Source organism: Camellia sinensis, chromosome 9 (assembly GCF_055761805.1).
Source record: "Camellia sinensis isolate YWXY chromosome 9, ASM5576180v1, whole genome shotgun sequence".
Taxonomy (NCBI): Eukaryota; Viridiplantae; Streptophyta; class Magnoliopsida; order Ericales; family Theaceae; genus Camellia; species Camellia sinensis.
The window spans coordinates 29,089,867-29,110,579 of NC_138969.1; the positions used below are offsets into that span (position 1 = coordinate 29,089,867).

At 31.0% G+C, this 20,713-nt stretch overlaps 2 protein-coding genes across 3 annotated transcripts; one reads left to right on the top strand and one right to left on the bottom strand.

Moving 5' to 3' along the window:
• The first annotated feature begins 1,849 nt into the window (after positions 1 to 1,849).
• On the top strand, positions 1,850 to 14,553 carry LOC114270059 (cytomegalovirus UL139 protein). Of its 2 annotated transcripts, XR_014339494.1 has the most exons (5): positions 1,850 to 1,971; positions 2,069 to 2,256; positions 2,704 to 2,866; positions 12,812 to 13,021; positions 13,103 to 14,553. XR_014339494.1 is itself a non-coding variant. In XM_082886404.1 (4 exons), the coding sequence occupies exons 1-4, from the start codon at positions 1,894 to 1,896 to the stop codon at positions 4,124 to 4,126; spliced, it is 627 nt and encodes a 208-aa protein (XP_082742530.1). In that variant the 5' UTR covers positions 1,850 to 1,893; the 3' UTR covers positions 4,127 to 4,490. The 2 variants fall into 2 exon arrangements, 1 of the variants encoding a protein (XP_082742530.1); XM_082886404.1 differs by lacking the exons at positions 12,812 to 13,021; positions 13,103 to 14,553 and adding an exon at positions 3,929 to 4,490.
• Positions 9,807 to 15,733, bottom strand: LOC114268585 (dammarenediol II synthase-like). The gene is made up of 19 exons (XM_082886403.1): positions 15,615 to 15,733; positions 15,116 to 15,371; positions 14,604 to 14,792; positions 14,312 to 14,401; positions 14,019 to 14,216; positions 13,848 to 13,932; positions 13,290 to 13,456; positions 13,003 to 13,191; positions 12,789 to 12,902; positions 12,437 to 12,556; positions 12,196 to 12,318; positions 11,929 to 12,027; positions 11,752 to 11,811; positions 11,439 to 11,485; positions 11,199 to 11,342; positions 10,899 to 11,076; positions 10,595 to 10,675; positions 10,406 to 10,489; positions 9,807 to 10,270 (listed from the first exon to the last, which is right to left on the bottom strand). The coding sequence occupies exons 2-19, from the start codon at positions 15,323 to 15,325 to the stop codon at positions 10,157 to 10,159; spliced, it is 2,292 nt and encodes a 763-aa protein (XP_082742529.1). The 5' UTR covers positions 15,326 to 15,371; positions 15,615 to 15,733; the 3' UTR covers positions 9,807 to 10,156.
• Between the last annotated feature and the right edge of the window lie 4,980 nt (positions 15,734 to 20,713).

Sequence of the window (20,713 nt, forward strand, 5' to 3'; positions counted from 1 at the left end):
GGATTATAGATTTAAATTACTGAGTAGTGTTTGTTAAATAAACTGTGAAGTACCTTTTTCAATTAACTTTTATTTTTTATTATTCACTATTTGTCTACATTTCTCATAAATAATAATAATAATAATTTATAATCCATTTGTGTCTTTTTCTATTTTTAAAAAAATAAAAAAATCTAAGAGTATAACCGTGAATTAACATGTCCACAGTAGAAGTTGATAATCAGAAGCAATGGGTGAGCAGCTTCACAGAATCAAGTTTTTTGACTTAAAATAAGTTGTTAGAATCAAAATTTGTTTAAAATAAGTTTAACGAAACAATCCGAAATAACTTTTTAAAAGTCAAAAGTCATAAGTTAGCTCAAAAAAGCCCTACCAAACACCCCCGTTGTCTCAGTTACAACTCTCTTTGTCACAAATAGTAGAAGGTGTTGTTGGGTTAAACCTGGAACTTACTTTCATATTGGGAGCAGCTTGCCTCATGTCCGAAATCGGATTGGACAGTATTGTTTGGTCAGTGGGGACCTATCACGGGTCTCGTTTTGATAATCTGAACCGTTGAATATATAGAACTCGTCAAATACTATATGTCTGTAAAAAATCACGTTGATCGGATATCGATAATTATGTGATCAAATCAGTTTTGTATAAAAAAAAAAATGAATGGTGAACAAATTAACGGTTGACAAAAAACTGATCCGATGAGATAACTATTGATATCCGATCAACGTGATGTTTTATAGATATATAGTACTCGATGAGTTCTATACATTAAACAATTCAGATTATCAAAACGGGACCCATAGTGGGCCGCCATGGGCCGAACAACACTGTCTACTCCGATCTTGGATCGGAGACAAGCTGCTTCCTTTGATAATTTGGATATTTTATTTTGTATAATTTTTGTAAAAAATTATTTAGACAAAATCATATTTATTGAATAACCATCATATTTGTTGCCGTTTCTTTTTAAAATAAATGCAATTTGATCGTATGACTATAATTATCAGGTCAACTCAATTTTATATAAAGATAATTTTCTCGAATAATTCTACAAAATGAACAATTTAAAAATCATCATGATTGATCTTGTGGTAAGTCTACGATGACCCGACAACATCGCCTACTTGAATCATTCAAGTTGTATACTTTTCATAATATTTAGATTGTCCATTAAAATATAAAATAGAACCATATCTTCATATTAAATAGTTTGATTTTTTACTCACTCAAATATGTTAGTAAAATCCAATAAAAAATGATAGTAAACAAATATAATTTTTTTTTTTGTTTTTTGTTTTCTCATTTGAGAGGTTTCTTGTCCCAACTAGTATTTAATCAAAGCTTATTTGAAATGTTTTAATCTGACAAATGCCTTGTTAGCTACATTAAAGTAGGAGTAATGCTAGATATTTCAAAAAATTTATTAAAATTTTTACTAAATGTCTTACATGGGTGTGAGACTCATGTGATATATATAACTAATAAATTATTGATAAATAAGGCTAAATGTGTATGAATTAAAATCTCAAGGGAACAAGAGAATATTGGACCATATTTGGTTTTGTGCCATGACAATCTCACTTGAATTACCAGACCCATATATTAGTATAGTATACTGGTATTATGTCAAAATTGTAGAATTTATTGTATTTTTTCTAAACTTGAAGGGTCTTGAGTGTAATTTAACTCCCAAGTTAAAAAAAAGAAAAAAAAAAGAAAAGAGAGGTGGTAAAATTGGGCTTGGTCCAGCATGCCAACTGCGTAAACTGGATCTAATTTCAGCCCGGCCCAAATGAATTCGTGGGCTCATAAATATCCTCTCACATCGACCACGTATATAAATACATGAACTCCCTCGAAATTTCAAATCTTCCCACTCTCTCTGCATCAACAATGGCGCTTCCATCTGGATTTCGTGAGAGGCTTGAACAGATGGAGCAGACCAGAAACCAACAACTCTCTCTCCTCCAGGTTTCCTCTCTCTCTCTCTCTCTCTCAGAAAATCCTCTCTATCTCTCTCTCTCCTGTCTAAAAAGCCCTAATTCGATGCGATTATTATTGCTCACAGGCCGAGAGAGAAGTGCAAATCACCAAGTCTCAACTCTTAACCGCGAAGCTCTCCAATATCAGATTCATGGAGCAAAGGTGCTTGAAACTCGATCAGAAGATTGCGTCTCAGCGATTTACGATCTTGTCTCTCAAGTCCGAAATTGACACACTCGATTCCAAGCACGATCACATTCTTCAACATATTAGGTACATTTCATATATATAAACATTAATTGTTATTTTATTACTCAACAATTTACGATCTCATCTCTCAAATCCAAATTTGATGTACTCGATTCTTAATTACAATGAAAATCTGCAACAAATGAATACATTTCGTCATTGTCATCTTTTAATTGGCGGAGAGGTTCGAGCACAAGATTTTTTAGCCTCCTCTGATACAATGTTGATTTGCTAACACCAAACTAGGCTTAAGGTGTTAGAGAGAGGAGTAACTTTATTATGTATGTCCTCAACATGCATAATGTATGTAATGTATAATACATTGTAGACTGAAATAGACCTGCCAATGGTACTCTCTGCTGTTGATTTTCATGCACAAGCAAAGTAAAAGTGAAGCAATTGAAGAAATGCATTATACATGTGTATATGTATGCCTTTGACTTCATTTTGGATGGTTTGGTTGGTAATTAGGGTGCTGAAATGTGAGGTGGAGGAGTTGCTGGAATTGGAGAAGGAGAAGGAGAGGTTTTATGGTTTGAAAAGGTGTGAAATGGAGGAGTTTTGGGCTCATGTGGAGAACTTTGCTGTTGACTGTCGAATGGAAGTGCAGGAGTTGAGAAACAGGGTCAATGAGGTAAGAATCGTTCAGTATCTTCTTCACTATCTTCTTGTTCTGAAAGTTTTTTGGATGAATTATTTTTTGGATTTATTATTTTTTGGATTTTTATGCGCTTGCTATTGTTCATAGTCAAACAAGTCATATGCTGATGATATCAATCAATTTATGTGTCTATGGCTGGGTGTGCATATATCCTCTTGTGCCTGTATCTGCATGTGTATCATCACTTAATACAATACCAAAATCAAGTCTTGGATCTGAACAGTCTTAGACCTAAGTAATTGCGAACAATTTTATGCGGTAATTGAACACTTCAACAACAGAATAGTTATCTTATTTTAATTTCTTGAATGTCGATAAGGAATAGTGCAAATAATATTTTAATTGGTGCCAGAGCTGTAGAATGCCATGTTGCTTTGCATTATGGCTGTGTTTTGCCTTGATGAGTCAAAGTTGCAAAATCTATTCGGTAGGTATAATACATACCTGCAAACTTGAACTGACTTGTCATTTAGATGCACAGCTTTACAGTTGTGTTGGGTTTTACTCAGTACTTTATGTATATCTGGGTCTATTTTGTCCTGCATGCACATTCAATACAGATGAGGAAACTTACAATATTTACTTTGGTTACTGCGAGAGTTCAACAAATTAATGGAAAGGAAGAAGAAGATGTAGATTGAGATTAGTGATTATTGCCTTGTAGTAAAATGTAAATTAAAAGAAAAAGAAAAAGAAAAAAAAAACCCAATTCATTATTGGTTTACCATCCTCCTACCTCACCAAGTAATACCTCGGTTGAGTTTTGTAGAATTCCAATTTTATCTTCTGGGTATTAAGAATGGGGGACAAATAAAATTGCAACATCTTGGATACGTGATTATTGTAGTTTTTACTTCAAGTGAGAACCACAATTTTTGAGTCAGTTGTAGTCTTGTAGCTAGTCATGACACCAAAAATTGCATTTGCGCAAGTTTTTAAGATCACGGGTTGAAATTGGATTAAGAACCACGGCTTCCTTGTTACTTAAATGTCTTTTGTGTGACAACTTCAATATTAGTTTGATTCTTCTTTCAGCTCAAATCGAGCTTTGTGGAACTTCAAGGGAGCAATGGGTATTTGAGTAGTGCTGAGATAGCTGCAGCAGAGATGAGAAAATCTGAACTTTTAGCTGCGAAAGAGAATTTAGATAGAAGCTTAGCTTCAAATTACCAAATTAAAGCCCAGTTACAAAAGCAGCTTCACTGTATGCTATTGGACAAAACAAAGAAATAGGGAAGCTATGCCAGTTAAATATCTTTGAACACCAAACTTAGGATCACATTAGAAGCGGAGGCATGGGCATCAAATGAATGCATAGAGACTAAATGCTGTTATTGTATTGTTCACTTGATAAAATTTTGGTGTATCAACCGTTCTATGGTTTATATTGTTGATAGTGAACTGGAAGCATGTTATTAATCCAGTTGGTATTGGGTTCTTCTTATCCCTGAGGCATTGGCTGACAGAGTTGTTCTGTAATATAGTGCCATTTTGAATCTTATCTACAGCAACTTTTGAGTCAAGCACTCTTATTCATCTCATGGAGAACAGAACTATTGATCCTCCTTGGATTACTATTTAATTTTATTTTATTTTTCACATCTGTTACTTAACTTCAGCTCTGGTATGGAGCTTTAGAAGCCGATACCCACACGAAAACAAATGTGCAGATTGGCTGGCCAAGAGGGTACACTTTGTTTTTGGGTAATTCCTATTTAGTGAGAGGGAGAGAGAGAGTAATGTTGCATTTTCAAGTAACAATCATGTGAAGCAGAGATCTTCCTTTCATTAGAAACAGAACTATAACATATTTTCGAAAGATTTGATACAAGAGATTTTGCTACAAAATTTAATAAAAAATGCAGGGGATTTTCTATCACTAATGATTTTTGGAATTGTTATTGACGTACAATTTTCAACTGTGGCCACAGAGATCAGTGGCGTTTCAAGGTCTTCTGAGTCCTTAGCTGAATACCAAAATGAGGCCCATCTTGTTAGGACTTTGGAAATTGGGATTTGAATAAGAATGATTTTTTTGGAGGCAATGGCCCCATTTCGTTAGACTGTTCAACCGGCATAGTGACGTAGATATTTCAATTGACACTTGACTTTATACTTTCTATGAAGGCGGCCAAGCACGCTTGCGGTATTCCCCAAGTGCCCACATTGGAAAAATATTCCTATATTGTGCATAATGTAGCATGCAATTCTTCATATAGACTCCAGTGATTTCCTGTGAGGGTAATTTTCATGGTTAGGAGGTTGTAATCTTTGAAGAACAGAACTTTTTGAAAAAAATAACACCCTGAAATCTATATGAACTAACAACTTTTTGAAATCTATTTTCATGCTGCTTTATTATCACAGGTTTGTTTTTGCTTATTTTCTTGAGTTATTGGATTATAATGCAGTCTGTCGCTCTGATCTGCATGTGGCATATGTGTGTGTTATTTTCCATCTTAGTAATGTTAAAATAAAAATAATTTGAAACCACCTAGTTAGGAAATTTGCCAGCAATACAGTGCTTTCAGTTAGTAAGGCCCTAGTTAGTGTGTGGGTCCTGGACAGTCACAGCCCACACATTTCATGTAATCGTCAACTACATTAATCTTGATTTATGCTTTTCATCATGATAATCTTCAAGCATGTTAAATTTTTCATTTTTTTTATACTGTTTACAAGTGTAGAATTTTCAAAATTTTCTACATGTTTGTATGAATATTGCGTGATGTGTTTTCAATCTGCAAATCACCCGCAACTGCCCGCAACCACCTATATATCTGCAAATCCTATCCACATAAACCGCAACCCACACTGCGGGCGGTTGCGTGTTTAATTTTTCCCAAACCACAAACATGCAGGCGGGTCTAAACCGCAAACTGAACCATTCAAAACTGATCCGTGACCACCCCTAATGCTAAGATATATGTCATGAGCTCGTGTAATCTATTCAATAGTCTTTAGTTTTTGATTGTATATCTTTCAAATTCAAATATAAATATGAAAATTTGAAGGACTTGTGGGAAGCATCATGGTTCCGTTTCGATGATATAAACCGTTCATTTTGTAACATTCTCAATATATACCATTCATAAAAAAAAAATTAAATTAATTTGATAATTATAACATTATCCTCTTATCGCGTTTGTTTCTAGAAAAATGAACGATAAGTATGTTCTTCAAAATAGACCATTTTTTGAGACAAACACGAAAAGATAAAAATGGTACAATTATTGAATCGATTTAATTTTTTTTATAAATGATATACACAAAGGGTTTTACAAAAAAAAACGACTTGAATTATCGAAACAAGAATGATAGCGGATCCTACACGGGCCGGCCCTCACATTTTGAAGGCTCAAGGTGAACCCAAAAAATAAAGCTCGACTTTTCTATATATATAGTAAAATAGTAAAAATCTTTAATTTATTTTTATTTTTGCTAGTACTTACACAAAATTTGTTGTATATATAAAACTAAAATTACTATTTTTTTACCTATGAAAATCACTTAGAATATCAAGTAAAAAATCCAATTTTAAATTATTGTATTTTTTACCTATGGGAATCAATTATAATTTATTTTTGATAATAGTTATAATATTATATTTCTTGAGCAATTTCATATGATTTTTATAGTTGACATAAATTTATAAACCATAATCATTAAAATTGATGCAAAACATAATTTTTGAGATAAATTTTGAACATTTTTTATTGCCAACATTATTAATTTATTTACACTTTTTCCTGACGTAATAGATTGAATTGTAAATTTTAATCTACTTTAACTTTCAAAAAAAATTATTTCTCCAAAAACAATCGTAATTGGTATAGTCAAATAATATTCTGTAAATAATTCATATATTTGGCAAACAACCATCAATTACTTTTAAATAATTCACCAATTCAAGATTATTATTTTTTATGTGTAAAACTTTGTTTTTATATTACAAATATTATAATGTAGTATTTGGTTTACTAATGAATGGAATAGAATAGAATTATAGTTTCTTAATTTCTTTATAGAATAACTATTCTTTCACAATGGTGATTTTGTTTATAATATTTTTTAGTAAATCAAAGATGAGGATGGACATTATGATAAAATGATTATTTCATTTCAATAAATTAAACATAACTTAAGACTGAAATAATTAACCACTATAACTTAAGACTATTTCAAGACCTTATATTTTTAGACAAAATTCGAGAGCTCAAGGCTACGGCCTTGCCTGCCTTGCCTTAAGGCCGACCCTAATCCTACGGCCTCTCAAATTTTATCATATTCAGAGAAGGTTAAAAAAAAAAAAAAACTATTTTCATGCTTTGTAAATATAACATATGTCTCAACTCATACCTTGGGTACATATTTCAAAGATGGAAGTTTAGGTAAGCGTTTCTTGGCAATTATGACTTATATAATTCAGTCAATGTTTAGAGCATAAGTTTTATAAAATTTTGTGGTTGTAGTCAATGACTAAGGCTATATTTGATTAAATATTTTTGACAAAAAATTACTATAAATTATTAAATTAATCTTTTATTTTTTTTATACGTATTTTTTACAAAAAATAATTAAAAACATTATTAAAATATTCAATTCTTAAACAAATCCGAGCACGACTTGGTGTAGGTTGTAAAGCAAGTGATAAAACTCTTGCTTTAGTTATATTTTAAGAATATTTCAAAATGTCTTTCCACGGCCAAATGTTTTTGCATAAAAATGGTTAAAATTATCAAATAATATTTTGTTCCTGCATGTATGATCTCTACAATGACTTTTACCAAATAGTAGTTTGGGAAATTACAAATGAGGTTAACTTTTCAAAAATAATTACACATGGAAAAGTTTATGACTTTAATAATTAAAGTTTATAAACTTCACCATCAATCTAATTTTTTTTTTTTTCAACGTTCAACTAATTTGTTATTTCCCCCTGTAGTTTCACATTTAGTTGCAAAAATGTTTAGTTTAATCTTTGAAAATTATTTGATTTTTATTATTTAGCATTTTTTTATATATTTTTTTTCTTCTATTTTTTACATTTTAGATGCACATGTACTTAAAAGGTAAAATATTTATAAAAAAAAAAAATTAAAAAAGTACATTAAAGACAAAAATAAAAACACATTAACATAATTAACTTTTTTTGTCTTTATTAAATTTTTTTCAATTTTTTAATGAATATTTTATTTTAAGTGCTAGGTGCATTTAAAAAGTTTAAAAAAAAAAAAATAGACGTAAATATAAATAAAAAAAATATTAAAGAAAAAAATTCAAAAATTAAACCAAAGAATAGATTGGATTACTAAAAAATGATTTCCCCACATGATGGCATATATCATGACTGTACCTAAACAAGAAACGGGATGTATATTGTAAAATGATTTTATATTTGTTTGTGATTCATATTTTAATTCTATGTTATTAACTTTAGTCATTCTGCTTGGTTTTGGACTTTTCAAAAATAGTTTTGAATTTTGAATTTGTATTTTTTTAGTGAACTTTTTAAATATTTTAACGTATATTGTTTTACTTTTTAGATCCACTAAATTTAAATACAATTAAAAGTATGAAATTTATGAAAAAATATTTTAAAAATTCACTAAATACTAAAAAATAAAAAATAAAAATGAAAATTCAGTAAATTTTCATATATATATATATATATATATATTTTTTTGCATTTATTGAATTTTTAAAAAATTTCTTTACGAATATTTTACTTTTTAAATTTTAAGTACATCTATAAATTAGATGCATCTAAAAAATTTATAAAAAAAATCCCTAAAAATAAAAAATATGAATTAAAAACTGAAAAACAGAGTTAAGTGTGTTTCTCTCTGTAAGTAAATTATGAGTCAAAATTGCAATATCCATTCTGTATGGTTATATATATACTTGCAAACTTGAACTGACCTGTTATTTAAATGCACAACTATACAGTTGTGGGTTTTACTCGGTACTTCTATTTATGTGTATCTAGGTTTAAGTGAGAACCTACAATTTTTGAGTCAGTTGTAGTCTTGTAGCTAGTCATGACACTGAGAATTGATTTTGCATAAGCTTTTAAGATCACGGGTTGAAATTGGGTTAGCTAATAAGAACCACAGCTTCGTTGTCACTTAAATGTCTTTTGTATCACAAACTCAATATTAGTTTGATTGTTCTTTCAGCTCAAATCGAGCTTTGCTGAACTTCAATGGAACAATGGATATTTGAATAGTTCTGAGATAGCAGCAGAAGAGATGAGAAAATCTGAACTTTTAGCTGTGAAAGAGAATTTGGATAGAAGCTTATCTTCAAATTACCAAATTAATGCCCAGTTACAAAAGCAGCTTCACTGTATATTATTGGACAAAACAAAGAAATAGGGAAGCTATGCCAGTTACCAAACTTCGAATCACAGTAGAAGCTGGGGCAACAAATGATTGCATAGAGACTAAATGTTGTTATCAAATTGTTCACTTCACAAAATGTTGGTCATTCAACTGTTATATGGTTTCTATTGTTAATGTTGATAGTGAACTGGAAGCATGTTATTAAGCCAGTTGGTATTAAGTTCCTCCTTAGCCCTGCGGCATTGGCTAACAGAGTTGTTCTGTTATATAGTGTCATTCTGAATCTTATCTACACAACTTTTGAGTCGAGCACTCTTATTCATCTCATGGAGAGCAGAGCTATTGATTTGGATTACTATTTTATTTTATTTTATTTTTCACATCTGTAAATTTCAGCTCCAGGATGGAGCTTTAGAAGCCGATACTTGCACAAAAGCAACTGTGCGAATTGGCTGGCCAAGAGGGTGAACTTTGTTTTCGGGTAGAGAGAGAGAGAGAGAGAGAGAGAGAGAGACTGTTGGTTACATTGTTAGTATTGAGTAATGTTGCATTTTCAAGTAACAATCATATGAAGCAGATCTTCCTTTCATTAGAAAAAGAACTAATATTTTCAAAAGACTTGGTACAAGAGATTTCGCTACAAAAATTTAATAAAAAATACATGGGATTTTCTGTCACTGTAATGATCTTTGGAATTGTTATTGACATACAATTTTCAACTGTAGCCACAAAGATTGGTGGGGTTTCAAAGTCTTCTGAGTCCTTAGCTGAACACCAAAATGAAGCTCACCTTGTTAGGACTTTGGAAATTGGGATTTGAATAAGAATGATTTTTTTGGAGGCAACGGCCTCATTTCGTTAGACTGTTTAACTGGCATAGTGACGTATATGTTTTAATTGAAACTTGAGTTTCTACTTTCTAGGAAGATGGCCAAACACGCTTGCGGTATTCTCCTAGCGCCCACATTGGGAAAATGTTCCTGTATTGTGCATAGTGTAGCATACAATTCTTCATGTAGACACCAGTAATTTCCTGTGAGGGTAATTTTCATGGTTAGGAAGTTGTAATCTTTGAAGAACATAACTTTCTGAAGAAGTAACACCATCAAATCTAGAAGAACTAACAACTTTGTAAACTCAATTGAAGTAATTCTAAGTTGTAAATTACCTGTTGTGGAAAATCACCATCATCCATCTGTGCATTGATCAATAGCTTTGCTGCTCTATGTAAAGGCGTTGGATCTCTCTCAGCCTAGTTAATAAGAAAAAAAAAATCCATTAATATAGGACAACTATATATAGCTCTATTAACTTTAGTTATATGATTCATAATTTAACGCTTGAAATTGATACTAACCTGTCCACCATAAATAAGACCCAGCATTGCCCATGATGTTTGTACTATATTTGTTCTGTTTCCTTCAAGTGGTTGGTATTTCTGTTTCATGCATAAGATTATCACAATGAGTAAAATTTAAAAAGTTGAAAACAACGGAAAATTTTGAATAGTTTTATTATTTCTTATATGTATATTTTTTTTGAGTTAAAAAAGGAATTCTATGTGCCCAGTTTGGAATTTGGAACTTGTCAACACCAGTTTAATTAAGCGTTAGAGCCAAGAATATAATTGAACACAAAAACTTATTAGTTATGGAAGTTACCATTGAAGGGCATGATTCAAGGCTCTCTCCCCAACCTCCCTCTTCATTTTGTACTGAAAGCAAAAATTCAACACCTCTGCGAATTGCTTGGCTGTTGTTATAAGTCTTTCCGGCTGAAATTAACCCTCCTAGCACAAAAAATGTGCCATAGATGAAGCAAATTCCCCAATAGCCATACCTGCCAATGTCATCATGCACGTCAACTCTGATTGTCATAGCTCTTCATTTAGTTTTCTTCCCCCCCCGGTAACCGGAGAATGAAATTCTTGGTAAATGAATTTAGAAGTGAAATGAACTCACCAAGAACCATCAGGCCATTGTCTCCCCTCAAGGAAACCTATTGCTTTCGCCACCGAAATTTCGATCTCTTTCGCCCGATGCCCCGGATGTAAACGTTTGAATAACAGTAGAGCTTGGATTATGGATGCAGTACATTCAACATGCCTAGATAACCAATTGACCAAGGTTAATATTATCTATCCATGATGTGATAAATCTTTCAAATGATAATGAAATAAAATAAAAAGGACAAGTTCTTACTCTGTCTCGACCACAATGTCAGCAAAAAGTTCTGAAGGATTCAACATCTGAATAAAGAGATAGAAAAAAAAAATTGATAATCGTGACAATGTTTCATAATGTTAACTAGTAGGATTCCCTGTAAACTACCAAGAGGACTTGTTTCGTATACTTTGTGCGTGGTTATGTGTGAGTGTAAAATGATACAAACCACCGAAGGGTGGTAGATAGGGGCTCATATGGTCATGTTTGAGACTATTGCTACATGCTAGTAGCCCCCTTTTTACCAAGCAAAAAATGATATAAGCTATTACAATCTATGATGAGTGTTTACCTGTAAAGCTGGTAGTGGAACTGGTGGCTCCCAAATAGCAAAACCACCACTTTCAGGACTCTACATGAAGAAAAAAGGTGTAAAAAAATATAGTTGTTAGGAGTCACTCTGCTTGAGACTTTGTAAGTCCACCAAATCATCTTCATTGTCAAAAACCAAACATAATGTGTGTTGTACCTGTAAGTATAGAAGTACATTCACTGCATCATATAACCTCTCAGTGTCAGCCTTTTGCCCAGCAAGTTCGGGATGCATTTGCGAAAGCATTAGTAGACACTGTATAGAAAAGAAGAAATTGGGTTATGACAATTTCAAAAAGGATGAACTAGTGCATAAGACTTCTGCTAAAGTGGGATTTGACAACCTCAAACCAAATTGCTATTTACAATTGAATTGTTATTTACAATAATTCAATTGTTATATTGCAATGAAAAGCTAGATTACCTTCAGTGACTCAGCTGTGCAATCTGAGACCACCCATCCTTGATCTTGATCAGAGAAAGTCCATGCCCCTTTAGTAAAATACCGATACATGCTCTCGAAATCCCCAGCTGGATTTTCTTTGATCTTCAAAATTGAAGATACAATGTCAGTTAGTGAAATGAAGTCGTTTCATACATTTTGTACACACAAAAAAATAAAAGAAAACAAATAAATAATCGTGTGTACATGGATAGGAAGCAACCTGTGATTCTTTTATGTAGAAGTGTGCTTTTTTGAGGGAATCCCCATATTCATCAGGCATATTGCTTGCTAGAATTGCCTGAGTGGCAAGAGCAGTGTCCCATATCTGGCTGCCAAAACTCTGCAATTTAACAAATTAGTTAGCAAAAATATCTTGTTATAAAATTATAAAAAGGGCGGCTTAACCCAACTGTAAGGCTGGTCATTAGCATTTCTAGTAGGGCATGCTCGAGTTGTAGAAACAGCCTCTCAAAAAACGAGGGTAAGGCTGCGTATAGCATATCCTTTCTAGAACCCAGTTTAGAAGGGAACTATTTACTATAACCAAACTTGTAGATTTTTATGACACTAACCTGCATTTTCATTCCATCTTCAGCAAGCCACAAGTAATCAGGAACTCGTGCAAGATGATGCTTGAACTCATCACCATTTGGGTTCTCTGCCCACCAACACATCATTTGCAAACTCTGCAATAAGAACAATATTAGACTCAGTTCACGCTACCAATTTGAAGAGTTTGGGCAACTTAAACCCGTAAATCCATTTGATTTTGTTTATGCTACGCACCTTTTCGACACATCCAATGGTAATGTATCTACTATTCTCTGCTCCATAACGCAAGTACTTGACTGTTTTTCTGAGGGCTCTCTCTCTTATCTTGTTGAAGGGCCAACAGTTCATGATCGGCTCACTCAGATAATGAAGACTATCCCAAAGAAGATCTTGTATGAAGGTATGCTCATAATACATATCCTCCTGCATTACAATTTAGCATATATATAGTTTGTTAAGATTGAACTTGTTCAACAATTCAGTTTCATATTAGAATTGTGATAATAATAGATTTCACTAACCTTGCAACAATCATGGCGTGCTTTATTCCAATCTATCTCCTCATATGGCTTAGAGTGAATTTCTTGTCTCAATGATTTGACAAGATCGGTGATTGGCCCATGATATTTCCTCCCATACAAGTATGACATAGGCATGTAAGTCGTGCGACAATAGCACCACATTTTTGCTGTATTTTAGATAAGGATAAAATATAGACTTTAGAACAATCAAGAAGATAACACTTTATTCATTGGATGCATAATTGGAAATTCACTCAGTTAACTATATAAGAGGGAGGGGGGGGGGGGGGAGGGGGGGGGGGAGGGAGGGAGAACCCAGTGTGCAAGACTACCATTAAAGCGAGATGGACTCAAACAAACTATCTGATTGTGCATAAATTTTAGGCTTGATCCTTTTATTAGGTTTATTAAAATGAGAGTTTGAAGTAGAAGAATTTAGAATTTTTAACATATTTCTTTAGGGTAAAGGATAAAATCCTATAATTTTTATTTTTATTTTTTTGTTAAAAACAACCAATACAAAAAGAAAAACATAGTTGTAAATTGCTCTTCAATCACCTGGATGATAAGGCAAAAATGAAGGGAAGAGCCAAAATTCTGGGGGCAATGGGTTGCAGCCTGCCCATTCATACACTCCCAACACCTGCCGGGAAAAAAGAAAAAAAATCAACTTTTACCATGTGCAAATTAAAATTTGCCATAGATTTTGAATTTTATTGTGAATTTTACCGAGAGATAGGTCTTTCCCCAAGAGGGTATCCCAGTTGCACCACCATTATCAAGTATCCATTTCCGGGCTTTTGTCATTGCCCCATCTTCTCCGTCATCAGGCCCTTCTCCAAGCAAACGTAGAGCAACGTAGCTAAGTGCCGAACCAATCATGGTGCTATGGCCCTCTATGTAAAATCCCCATCCACCATCATCGTTCTGCGTAATACAAATATTTGCCACAGTTTAGATATATACTTCATTAATAATTTTGATACTGAATACTAAGTGTTTGGATTTTGAGTAATACATACCTGATGAAGATAGATATAGCGAACCAACTCCTTTTTGTGTTCCCGTGTTAGGATAGTGTTAATTGCGCCACTTATGTGTAGGACAATGATCTGTATTAGTCATATTGTATTTCCATCAATTAGGTGAAATTTTGGTTAGTTATTTTATATGTATTTGTGAAACATTGCATGTTCATATTGTTTTATTTTTGTTTGTCATTCTTGAAAGTAAATGAAAATAGACTTTTTCAAAAAAATAAAAAGAGAATAGAAAATGAAAACAAAACAGAACAGAACAAGAGAGAACACTTACTAGGGGTGGTGTAAAAAACATCGGGCCTGCATTTTCAGCTGCCCAATGGCCATCTCTTGCTTGGATGGCGCGATTTAACCGAACTGCTTTCCTCAAGGCAGTTGTTGCCACTTCGTAGGTCACTTCTTCTTTCTCCGCTAGTCTCACTGGTGGTATGCTTAGATCGATATTATTGTTCTCCCTTTTAAACTGTGGATTGAAGATCAAAATGTATGTAAAATCAATAAACAATTCCAAGACTTTGTCACATTCCAATGCACTGGAGAGAGATTGATCCCTTTTCCGAATACTTTTTATGAGTCCAGAGAATTATTGAAAATGAAAAGATTTTAGGTATGGTGTTGAGTGATTGTTAATTACTTGGGAGATTAGTATTTTAAATTAACAAGCAAATATATTAACAAAAGTAGTTGAAAATTTTAGATCTTGGTTCTTTTGAACTTGATGAAAAGTGCTCATGCTAATTGTATATACACATTATTACGTTTGGTTTTGCACTTGTTTATATTCACCTGCATTCGCATAAGAAGATCAGCACAAGGTAGCGCCCGAGATCGATCCTTTTTGATAGTCTTTTTGTATTCTTCTCGTGCTTCTTCAACCGCTGCTCTTTCTTCTGGTGTCCCAGCATCCTGGTCAAACTCCCAAATTTGTCTACCAACGTAATTGTTGGTGCTAAACAAGTAAGGTCCTTGACCTTCTGCAATCTTGAGCTTCCACATTTTTTTTTTTTCTTTCCTCAACAATTCAACTCCTTATTTTAGGCCTCTGCATTTACATGACACATATTAGAAGGTACTAGTAAAATTTGATTTTACATACTTTTTTAAAGCATAATATTAGAAGAACTACGCATGTAATGGAAAATATAGTAACAGCAGAGAGAGAGAGAGTAATGTATCTAAGTTCATAAATACACACTTGGATATTCATGCAAACACTGCTATATGTGTAAATATATATATATATATATATAGAGAGAGAGAGAGAGAGAGAGGGAGAGAGAGAGACCTTATTGAGGAGATGTAAGAATGCCACAGAATATCAAAGGTGGTGGAAAAGCCTGACGAACTCTCAAATGGTTTTGATGTGTTTTAGTAGAGAGTTGGCAGAACTATTTATATGTAGACTCATAGTCCAACACTATCAAACAAATATATATGGAAAATGCTAGAGGTTCTAAATTTTCTACCAAATAAATGACTAAATGTCTCACATGGGTGTGGGGTCCACAAAATTGCGGACCCCACACCCATGTGAGACATTTGATTATTTATTTGGTAGAAAATTTAGTGTCCCTAACATTACCCAATATATATACATATAGCAGTCAAAGTTTACCAAATAAAAAAATTGGGCTAAATAGTCTACTATTGTAGACTGGTATCTTAGTTCCATGATGGCATAAGACCCGCGCCAAAAAAATCCATTTTGGAGGCTATAAAATAATCAACTAATAAAATTAATTAAACGATCCATGTTATTAATCATTTAAAATGTGAGCCTGGTTACTTAAATAGATATGACTAGCTATTCGATTTTGTTTTGAATACAATGATATCAATTAATCATTTAAAAATGTGCTTGTAGTTACTTAAAATAGATATGACTAGTTACGTTATTAATGATGAGTCCGATTTTATGTATACGTATCAATTGAGTATAATGATGGAAACTTAGAATTTGTATTTAAAATTTATTTATCTAAAAAATTATTATACGTTTCAAATTCATTATTGTATAGTGGAATCTAAATTAAAAGAAATTTCAATCACATTAATTTTTTTAAATAAATTTATGAACGTGAACTAGCAAATTGCTCATGAACTAAATACATATTTATATTGAATTGTTATACATAATGACAGATCTAGGATTCGAATTTTCGTCGGCAAATACACAAGTGATTTTTTATTTTTTTAAATTATCTTACTATTACTAGTATAATATAAATAGTTTTTACAATTTTGAGGTAACATTCATGGTTATACAGGATAACAATGGTGGTGTGGTGGTATTTATTTAAAAGGATTTAATTTAGTAGAATTTACCAAACACATTCAATTTAATTTTTTTATAAATTTAAAATTAAATACTTTTTAACAGCGCCCCACCCACCCAATGATTGTGTGCATGAACTAGGCACGACTACTTGCATTGCTTCCATTAATAGATTTTAGGGACAATTATAAAAATTGAGAAGAAAAAAAATTAGGGTTTGTGTCTTATAAGTTATAATAAAATAAGTTACGAATTTTTAATTTTGACAATTTAAATATAAATTTTTTGATTTATTTTCAATTTAAATCATAACAGATAGAAAAATAATATTTTAACCTTAAAACTCAATGCACGTATATATAAAATGTCGAAAATATATATATATACATATATATATATATGAATTCAATGACTAAATTATCATTTTTTTCGTTGATTTTATTTAATAGAAAAAAACAAATGATTTTAATTAAAAATAAATTAAAAATCTAAGATTTAATTTTAAAAAATTAAAAATTCAGAGTTTAATTTATTTTAAGAGTCAAATTTTAATTTTAATTTTTTTAATTTTTCCTAGATTTTAAAATTTCATAGTCTATGTGAGTGGTCCCCACAACACATCACGTGATCGCAACCCTCCATTACAAAACGTGCCATTTTGAAGATTAACTTGTTGGGTTAGGGGAGTCAAAAAAATCCAAAATTCATCGAAGCCATATACGAAGTTGCTTTAACTTCGTCTTCGTCGTAGCTTTATTTTGTTGACGTCACTAAGCCTCCGCGGATTATCTTTTCGATTTTTTGATTTTTTTAGTTATTTTAATTTGGGACTAAAAAATTTGATTTGGGAAGGACTTTTTGACTTTTTGGTAAGGTGTTAAATTACCAATATGCCTTTTTTGGCTTTTTTTATTTTTTTTATTTTGGATTTGGATTTGGCAATTTTTGCTTAAATGTTATTTATTTATTTATTTATTTTTATTTTCGGTTTGGATTTGGCATATTTTGCTTAAATTTTTTTTATTTTTTTATTTTAGGTTTGGATTTGGCATATTTTGCTTACATTTTTTTTAATTTTTTTATTTTGGATTTGGATTTGGCGTATTTTGCTTTAAAATTTTTTTTTATTTTTTTATTTTGGGTTTGGATTTGGCGTATTTTGCTTAATTTTTTTTTGTTTTTTTTATTTATTTTGGGTTTGGATTTGGCGTATTTTGCGTACATTTTTTTTTTGTTTTTTTTTATTTTATTTTGGGTTTGGATTTGGCATATTTTGCTTAAATTTTTTTTTTTAAATTTATGTTTTTGTCTTTTTTTTTTTATACATTAATTAGTTCTTGTTCTTTAATTTACGTTTTTTGTCTTCTTTATTTTTATTGGTATACAATAACTTATTTATTTATTTATTTGTAAATTACGTGGCGAATGGTAATTTATGTTTTCATGTTTTTTTTTAAATGTTCTTGAATGAGGCGTATTTTTATCGTTATTTTTTTTAAATTTATGATTTTGTCATTTTTTTATTCACTCACATTAATTTATATATTTTTTTTCTTTTTTATTTGTATTGGTATACAATAACTTTTTTTTATTTTTCAAAAATGAGTTTTCATGTGTTTTATTTATTTCTAAATTATGTCGCGAATGGTAATTTATGTTTTTATGTTTTTTTTTAAATATTTTTGAATGAGACGTATTTTTCTCGTCGCTTTTTTTAATTTACGTTTTTTTAATTTTTTAAGTTTTTTCTCGTTATTTTTTTTTAATTTATGTTTTTTTCATTTTAAGATTTTTTTTTTTTTTTTTGCAAATGGTTTTTTCATGTGTTTTTTATTTTAATTTTTATTTCATTTTCTGTGAAATGATAAAAAGTGAGGTTTTATTTTATTGTCCTGTGTATTTTAAATAATTTAATTTTAATTTAATTTTAATTTTAATTTTATTTTAAATTATTTAAATAATGTAACTAATCTAAAAAATTTAATGAGCAAAAAATTAAAATAAATATTCAAAAAATTTAAATCGTAAAAATTTAAATAATTTAAGTATTCAAAAAATTATTTTAACAAAAAAATTTAAAATGTTAATATTTTAAATTTAAAAACAACTCTACACTCAAATCGTAACCAAACATATAAAACAAAACTCAATTAATAAATTATTTTTAAAAATCATAACCAAACACATAACTCGAAACTCCAAACTACTTTCACAATTCTACACTCAAAAAATAACCAAATAAATAACAAAAAAATTAAAATATTTAAAAATATTTTTATAAATAGAGTTTGAATTTATTTTTATAAAATATTTTAACAAAAAACCAAAAACTGTTTTACAATTTTTTTTTTCAACTTTCTTTGTTAAATTTACGAAAAGGTGTGTTTTGGGAAAAAGTTTTTTTTTATTATTAATTTTTGTGTGCTGCAGTTGATGGTGATATCCAAAATTAACATGTGGAGGTAATTTCGTAAATTGACCTTGGCATTGGCTGTTGGGCTGCACCTGTGAAGGTTTTGTCCCCATGTGGCTAAAAAAGCCACCTTTGTCGTGACATGGCTATTTTAGCCCAAGTTTGGCTTCCCAAACACCACTTAAATCAACACAAGAATGGTTGTTTGGGGTGTCTTAAATAAGTGTATTTTTTGTCTTTTTGAACTAAAAAGTTGAGGAAAAAAATATGGTTGTTTGGGTTAAGTTTTTGACTTTTTATGAAAAAATGTGTATTAAAAAATTATATAAATTAGTGTATAGGGAAAAATTAGGATTGAGAGTTGTGCAGTCATAATTTTTAACTTTTGGTAAATAGTGATAACTTTTTAACTTTTTGAGTAACTTTTTGACTTTTTGGCAACTTCCCAAACTTGGCCTTAGTTTGAATCTATATAATTGTTGACAAAAAATTTTAAAAATTTATTTGATTAAAAATTTGTTTTAAAAAAAAATTAAATTATTTTTTTCTTTATTACATATCAATCAATCATTTTTTCTCTTTTCTCTCACATTCTATACATCAATCAATTACTCTCTTTTTTTTCACACCTATCTATTTAACTACAAAAAAATAAAATAAAATAAAAATAATTAACTCATTCAAAATTTTAAAATTTCAAAACTATTCTCAAAACATACAATTAAATAAATTTTCAAATTTAATAATAATGACGCTGCCAACCCAACCCTACTAGTACAGTATTGCTTGTTTTGGCCGGAGTCTCACGGTTTTGTTCTTCTTTAAAAAATACCTCATGCCAGTTAGGAGAAATTAGTCAACTTATTAAGTGGTTTGTGGATGCCTCTCAGGTCAATGTGGGACAAACCCATTTCGGGCTCCACACAAGTCCTTAGTTGACTAGCTTCGAACGCCAAGGGACTCACATCAGAGGTAGTTCCCACAGACGGTGCCAAATGAAGTTGTCAACTCACCCCCACTAGCACAATATTGTCTGCTTTAACCGGAGCCTCACAGTTTTGTTCTTCTTTAAAAAATGCCTCATGCTGGTTAGAAGGAGTTAGTCAACTTATTAAGTAGGTTGTTGATGCCTCTTAGACCAATATAGGACAAATTCATTTTGGGCTCCCACAAAACTCTTTTTAAAAAATTATTTTTCCAAAATTTTTTCACAAATACAAATCAATCATGGCCTTTATCTTTGTTTTCTTTACCATAAATTCACTTGAAGAATAATTGCCTTTATTTCAATTGCCTTGCAATTTTCTTGCAATGATATCTTTTTTTTGAGAACATGGAAAATATAAACAACATTACATAAATAAGACTCCAAAAGGCCATCTCAACCAAACAAAAAGACAAAAAACAAACTACATGAGAATCAGATTCTTTGAAGATGAATTGTATCTTTGTTTTCTTTACCATAAGGGTTCGTTTGGGATGTAAGTTGGCTTTTAGGTTATTTTAGCCTGGGCTTAAAAACTCTCTTTTGAGATAGGTTTTTTGGACTTTTTGACTTGGTGGCGATGTGTCCATATGTCAAACTACGTATATGCGCTTGAACATCAATTTATTTTCTTTTTCTTAGATATCCAACAAACAAAGCATATGGACACAACAAAAAATGGACAATTCACAAATATATCACAGCAGATCA

What these genes read in the sequence shown, in the direction of transcription:
- LOC114270059 (XM_082886404.1), top strand. Translation starts at nt 1,894, where the DNA reads ATGGCGCTTCCATCTGGATTTCGTGAGAGGCTTGAACAGATGGAGCAG. An exon ending in AACAACTCTCTCTCCTCCAG is followed by an intron (nt 1,972 to 2,068) that starts GTTTCCTCTCTC and finishes TATTGCTCACAG; the next exon opens with GCCGAGAGAGAAGTGCAAAT. An exon ending in TGAGAAACAGGGTCAATGAG is followed by an intron (nt 2,867 to 3,928) that starts GTAAGAATCGTT and finishes TTCTTCTTTCAG; the next exon opens with CTCAAATCGAGCTTTGTGGA.
- LOC114268585 (XM_082886403.1), bottom strand. Translation starts at nt 15,325, where the DNA reads ATGTGGAAGCTCAAGATTGCAGAAGGTCAAGGACCTTACTTGTTTAGC. An exon ending in TTCCACTACCAGCTTTACAG is followed by an intron (nt 11,486 to 11,751) that starts GTAAACACTCAT and finishes CTCTTTATTCAG; the next exon opens with ATGTTGAATCCTTCAGAACT. An exon ending in TTGAATCATGCCCTTCAATG is followed by an intron (nt 10,676 to 10,898) that starts GTAACTTCCATA and finishes TGCATGAAACAG; the next exon opens with AAATACCAACCACTTGAAGG.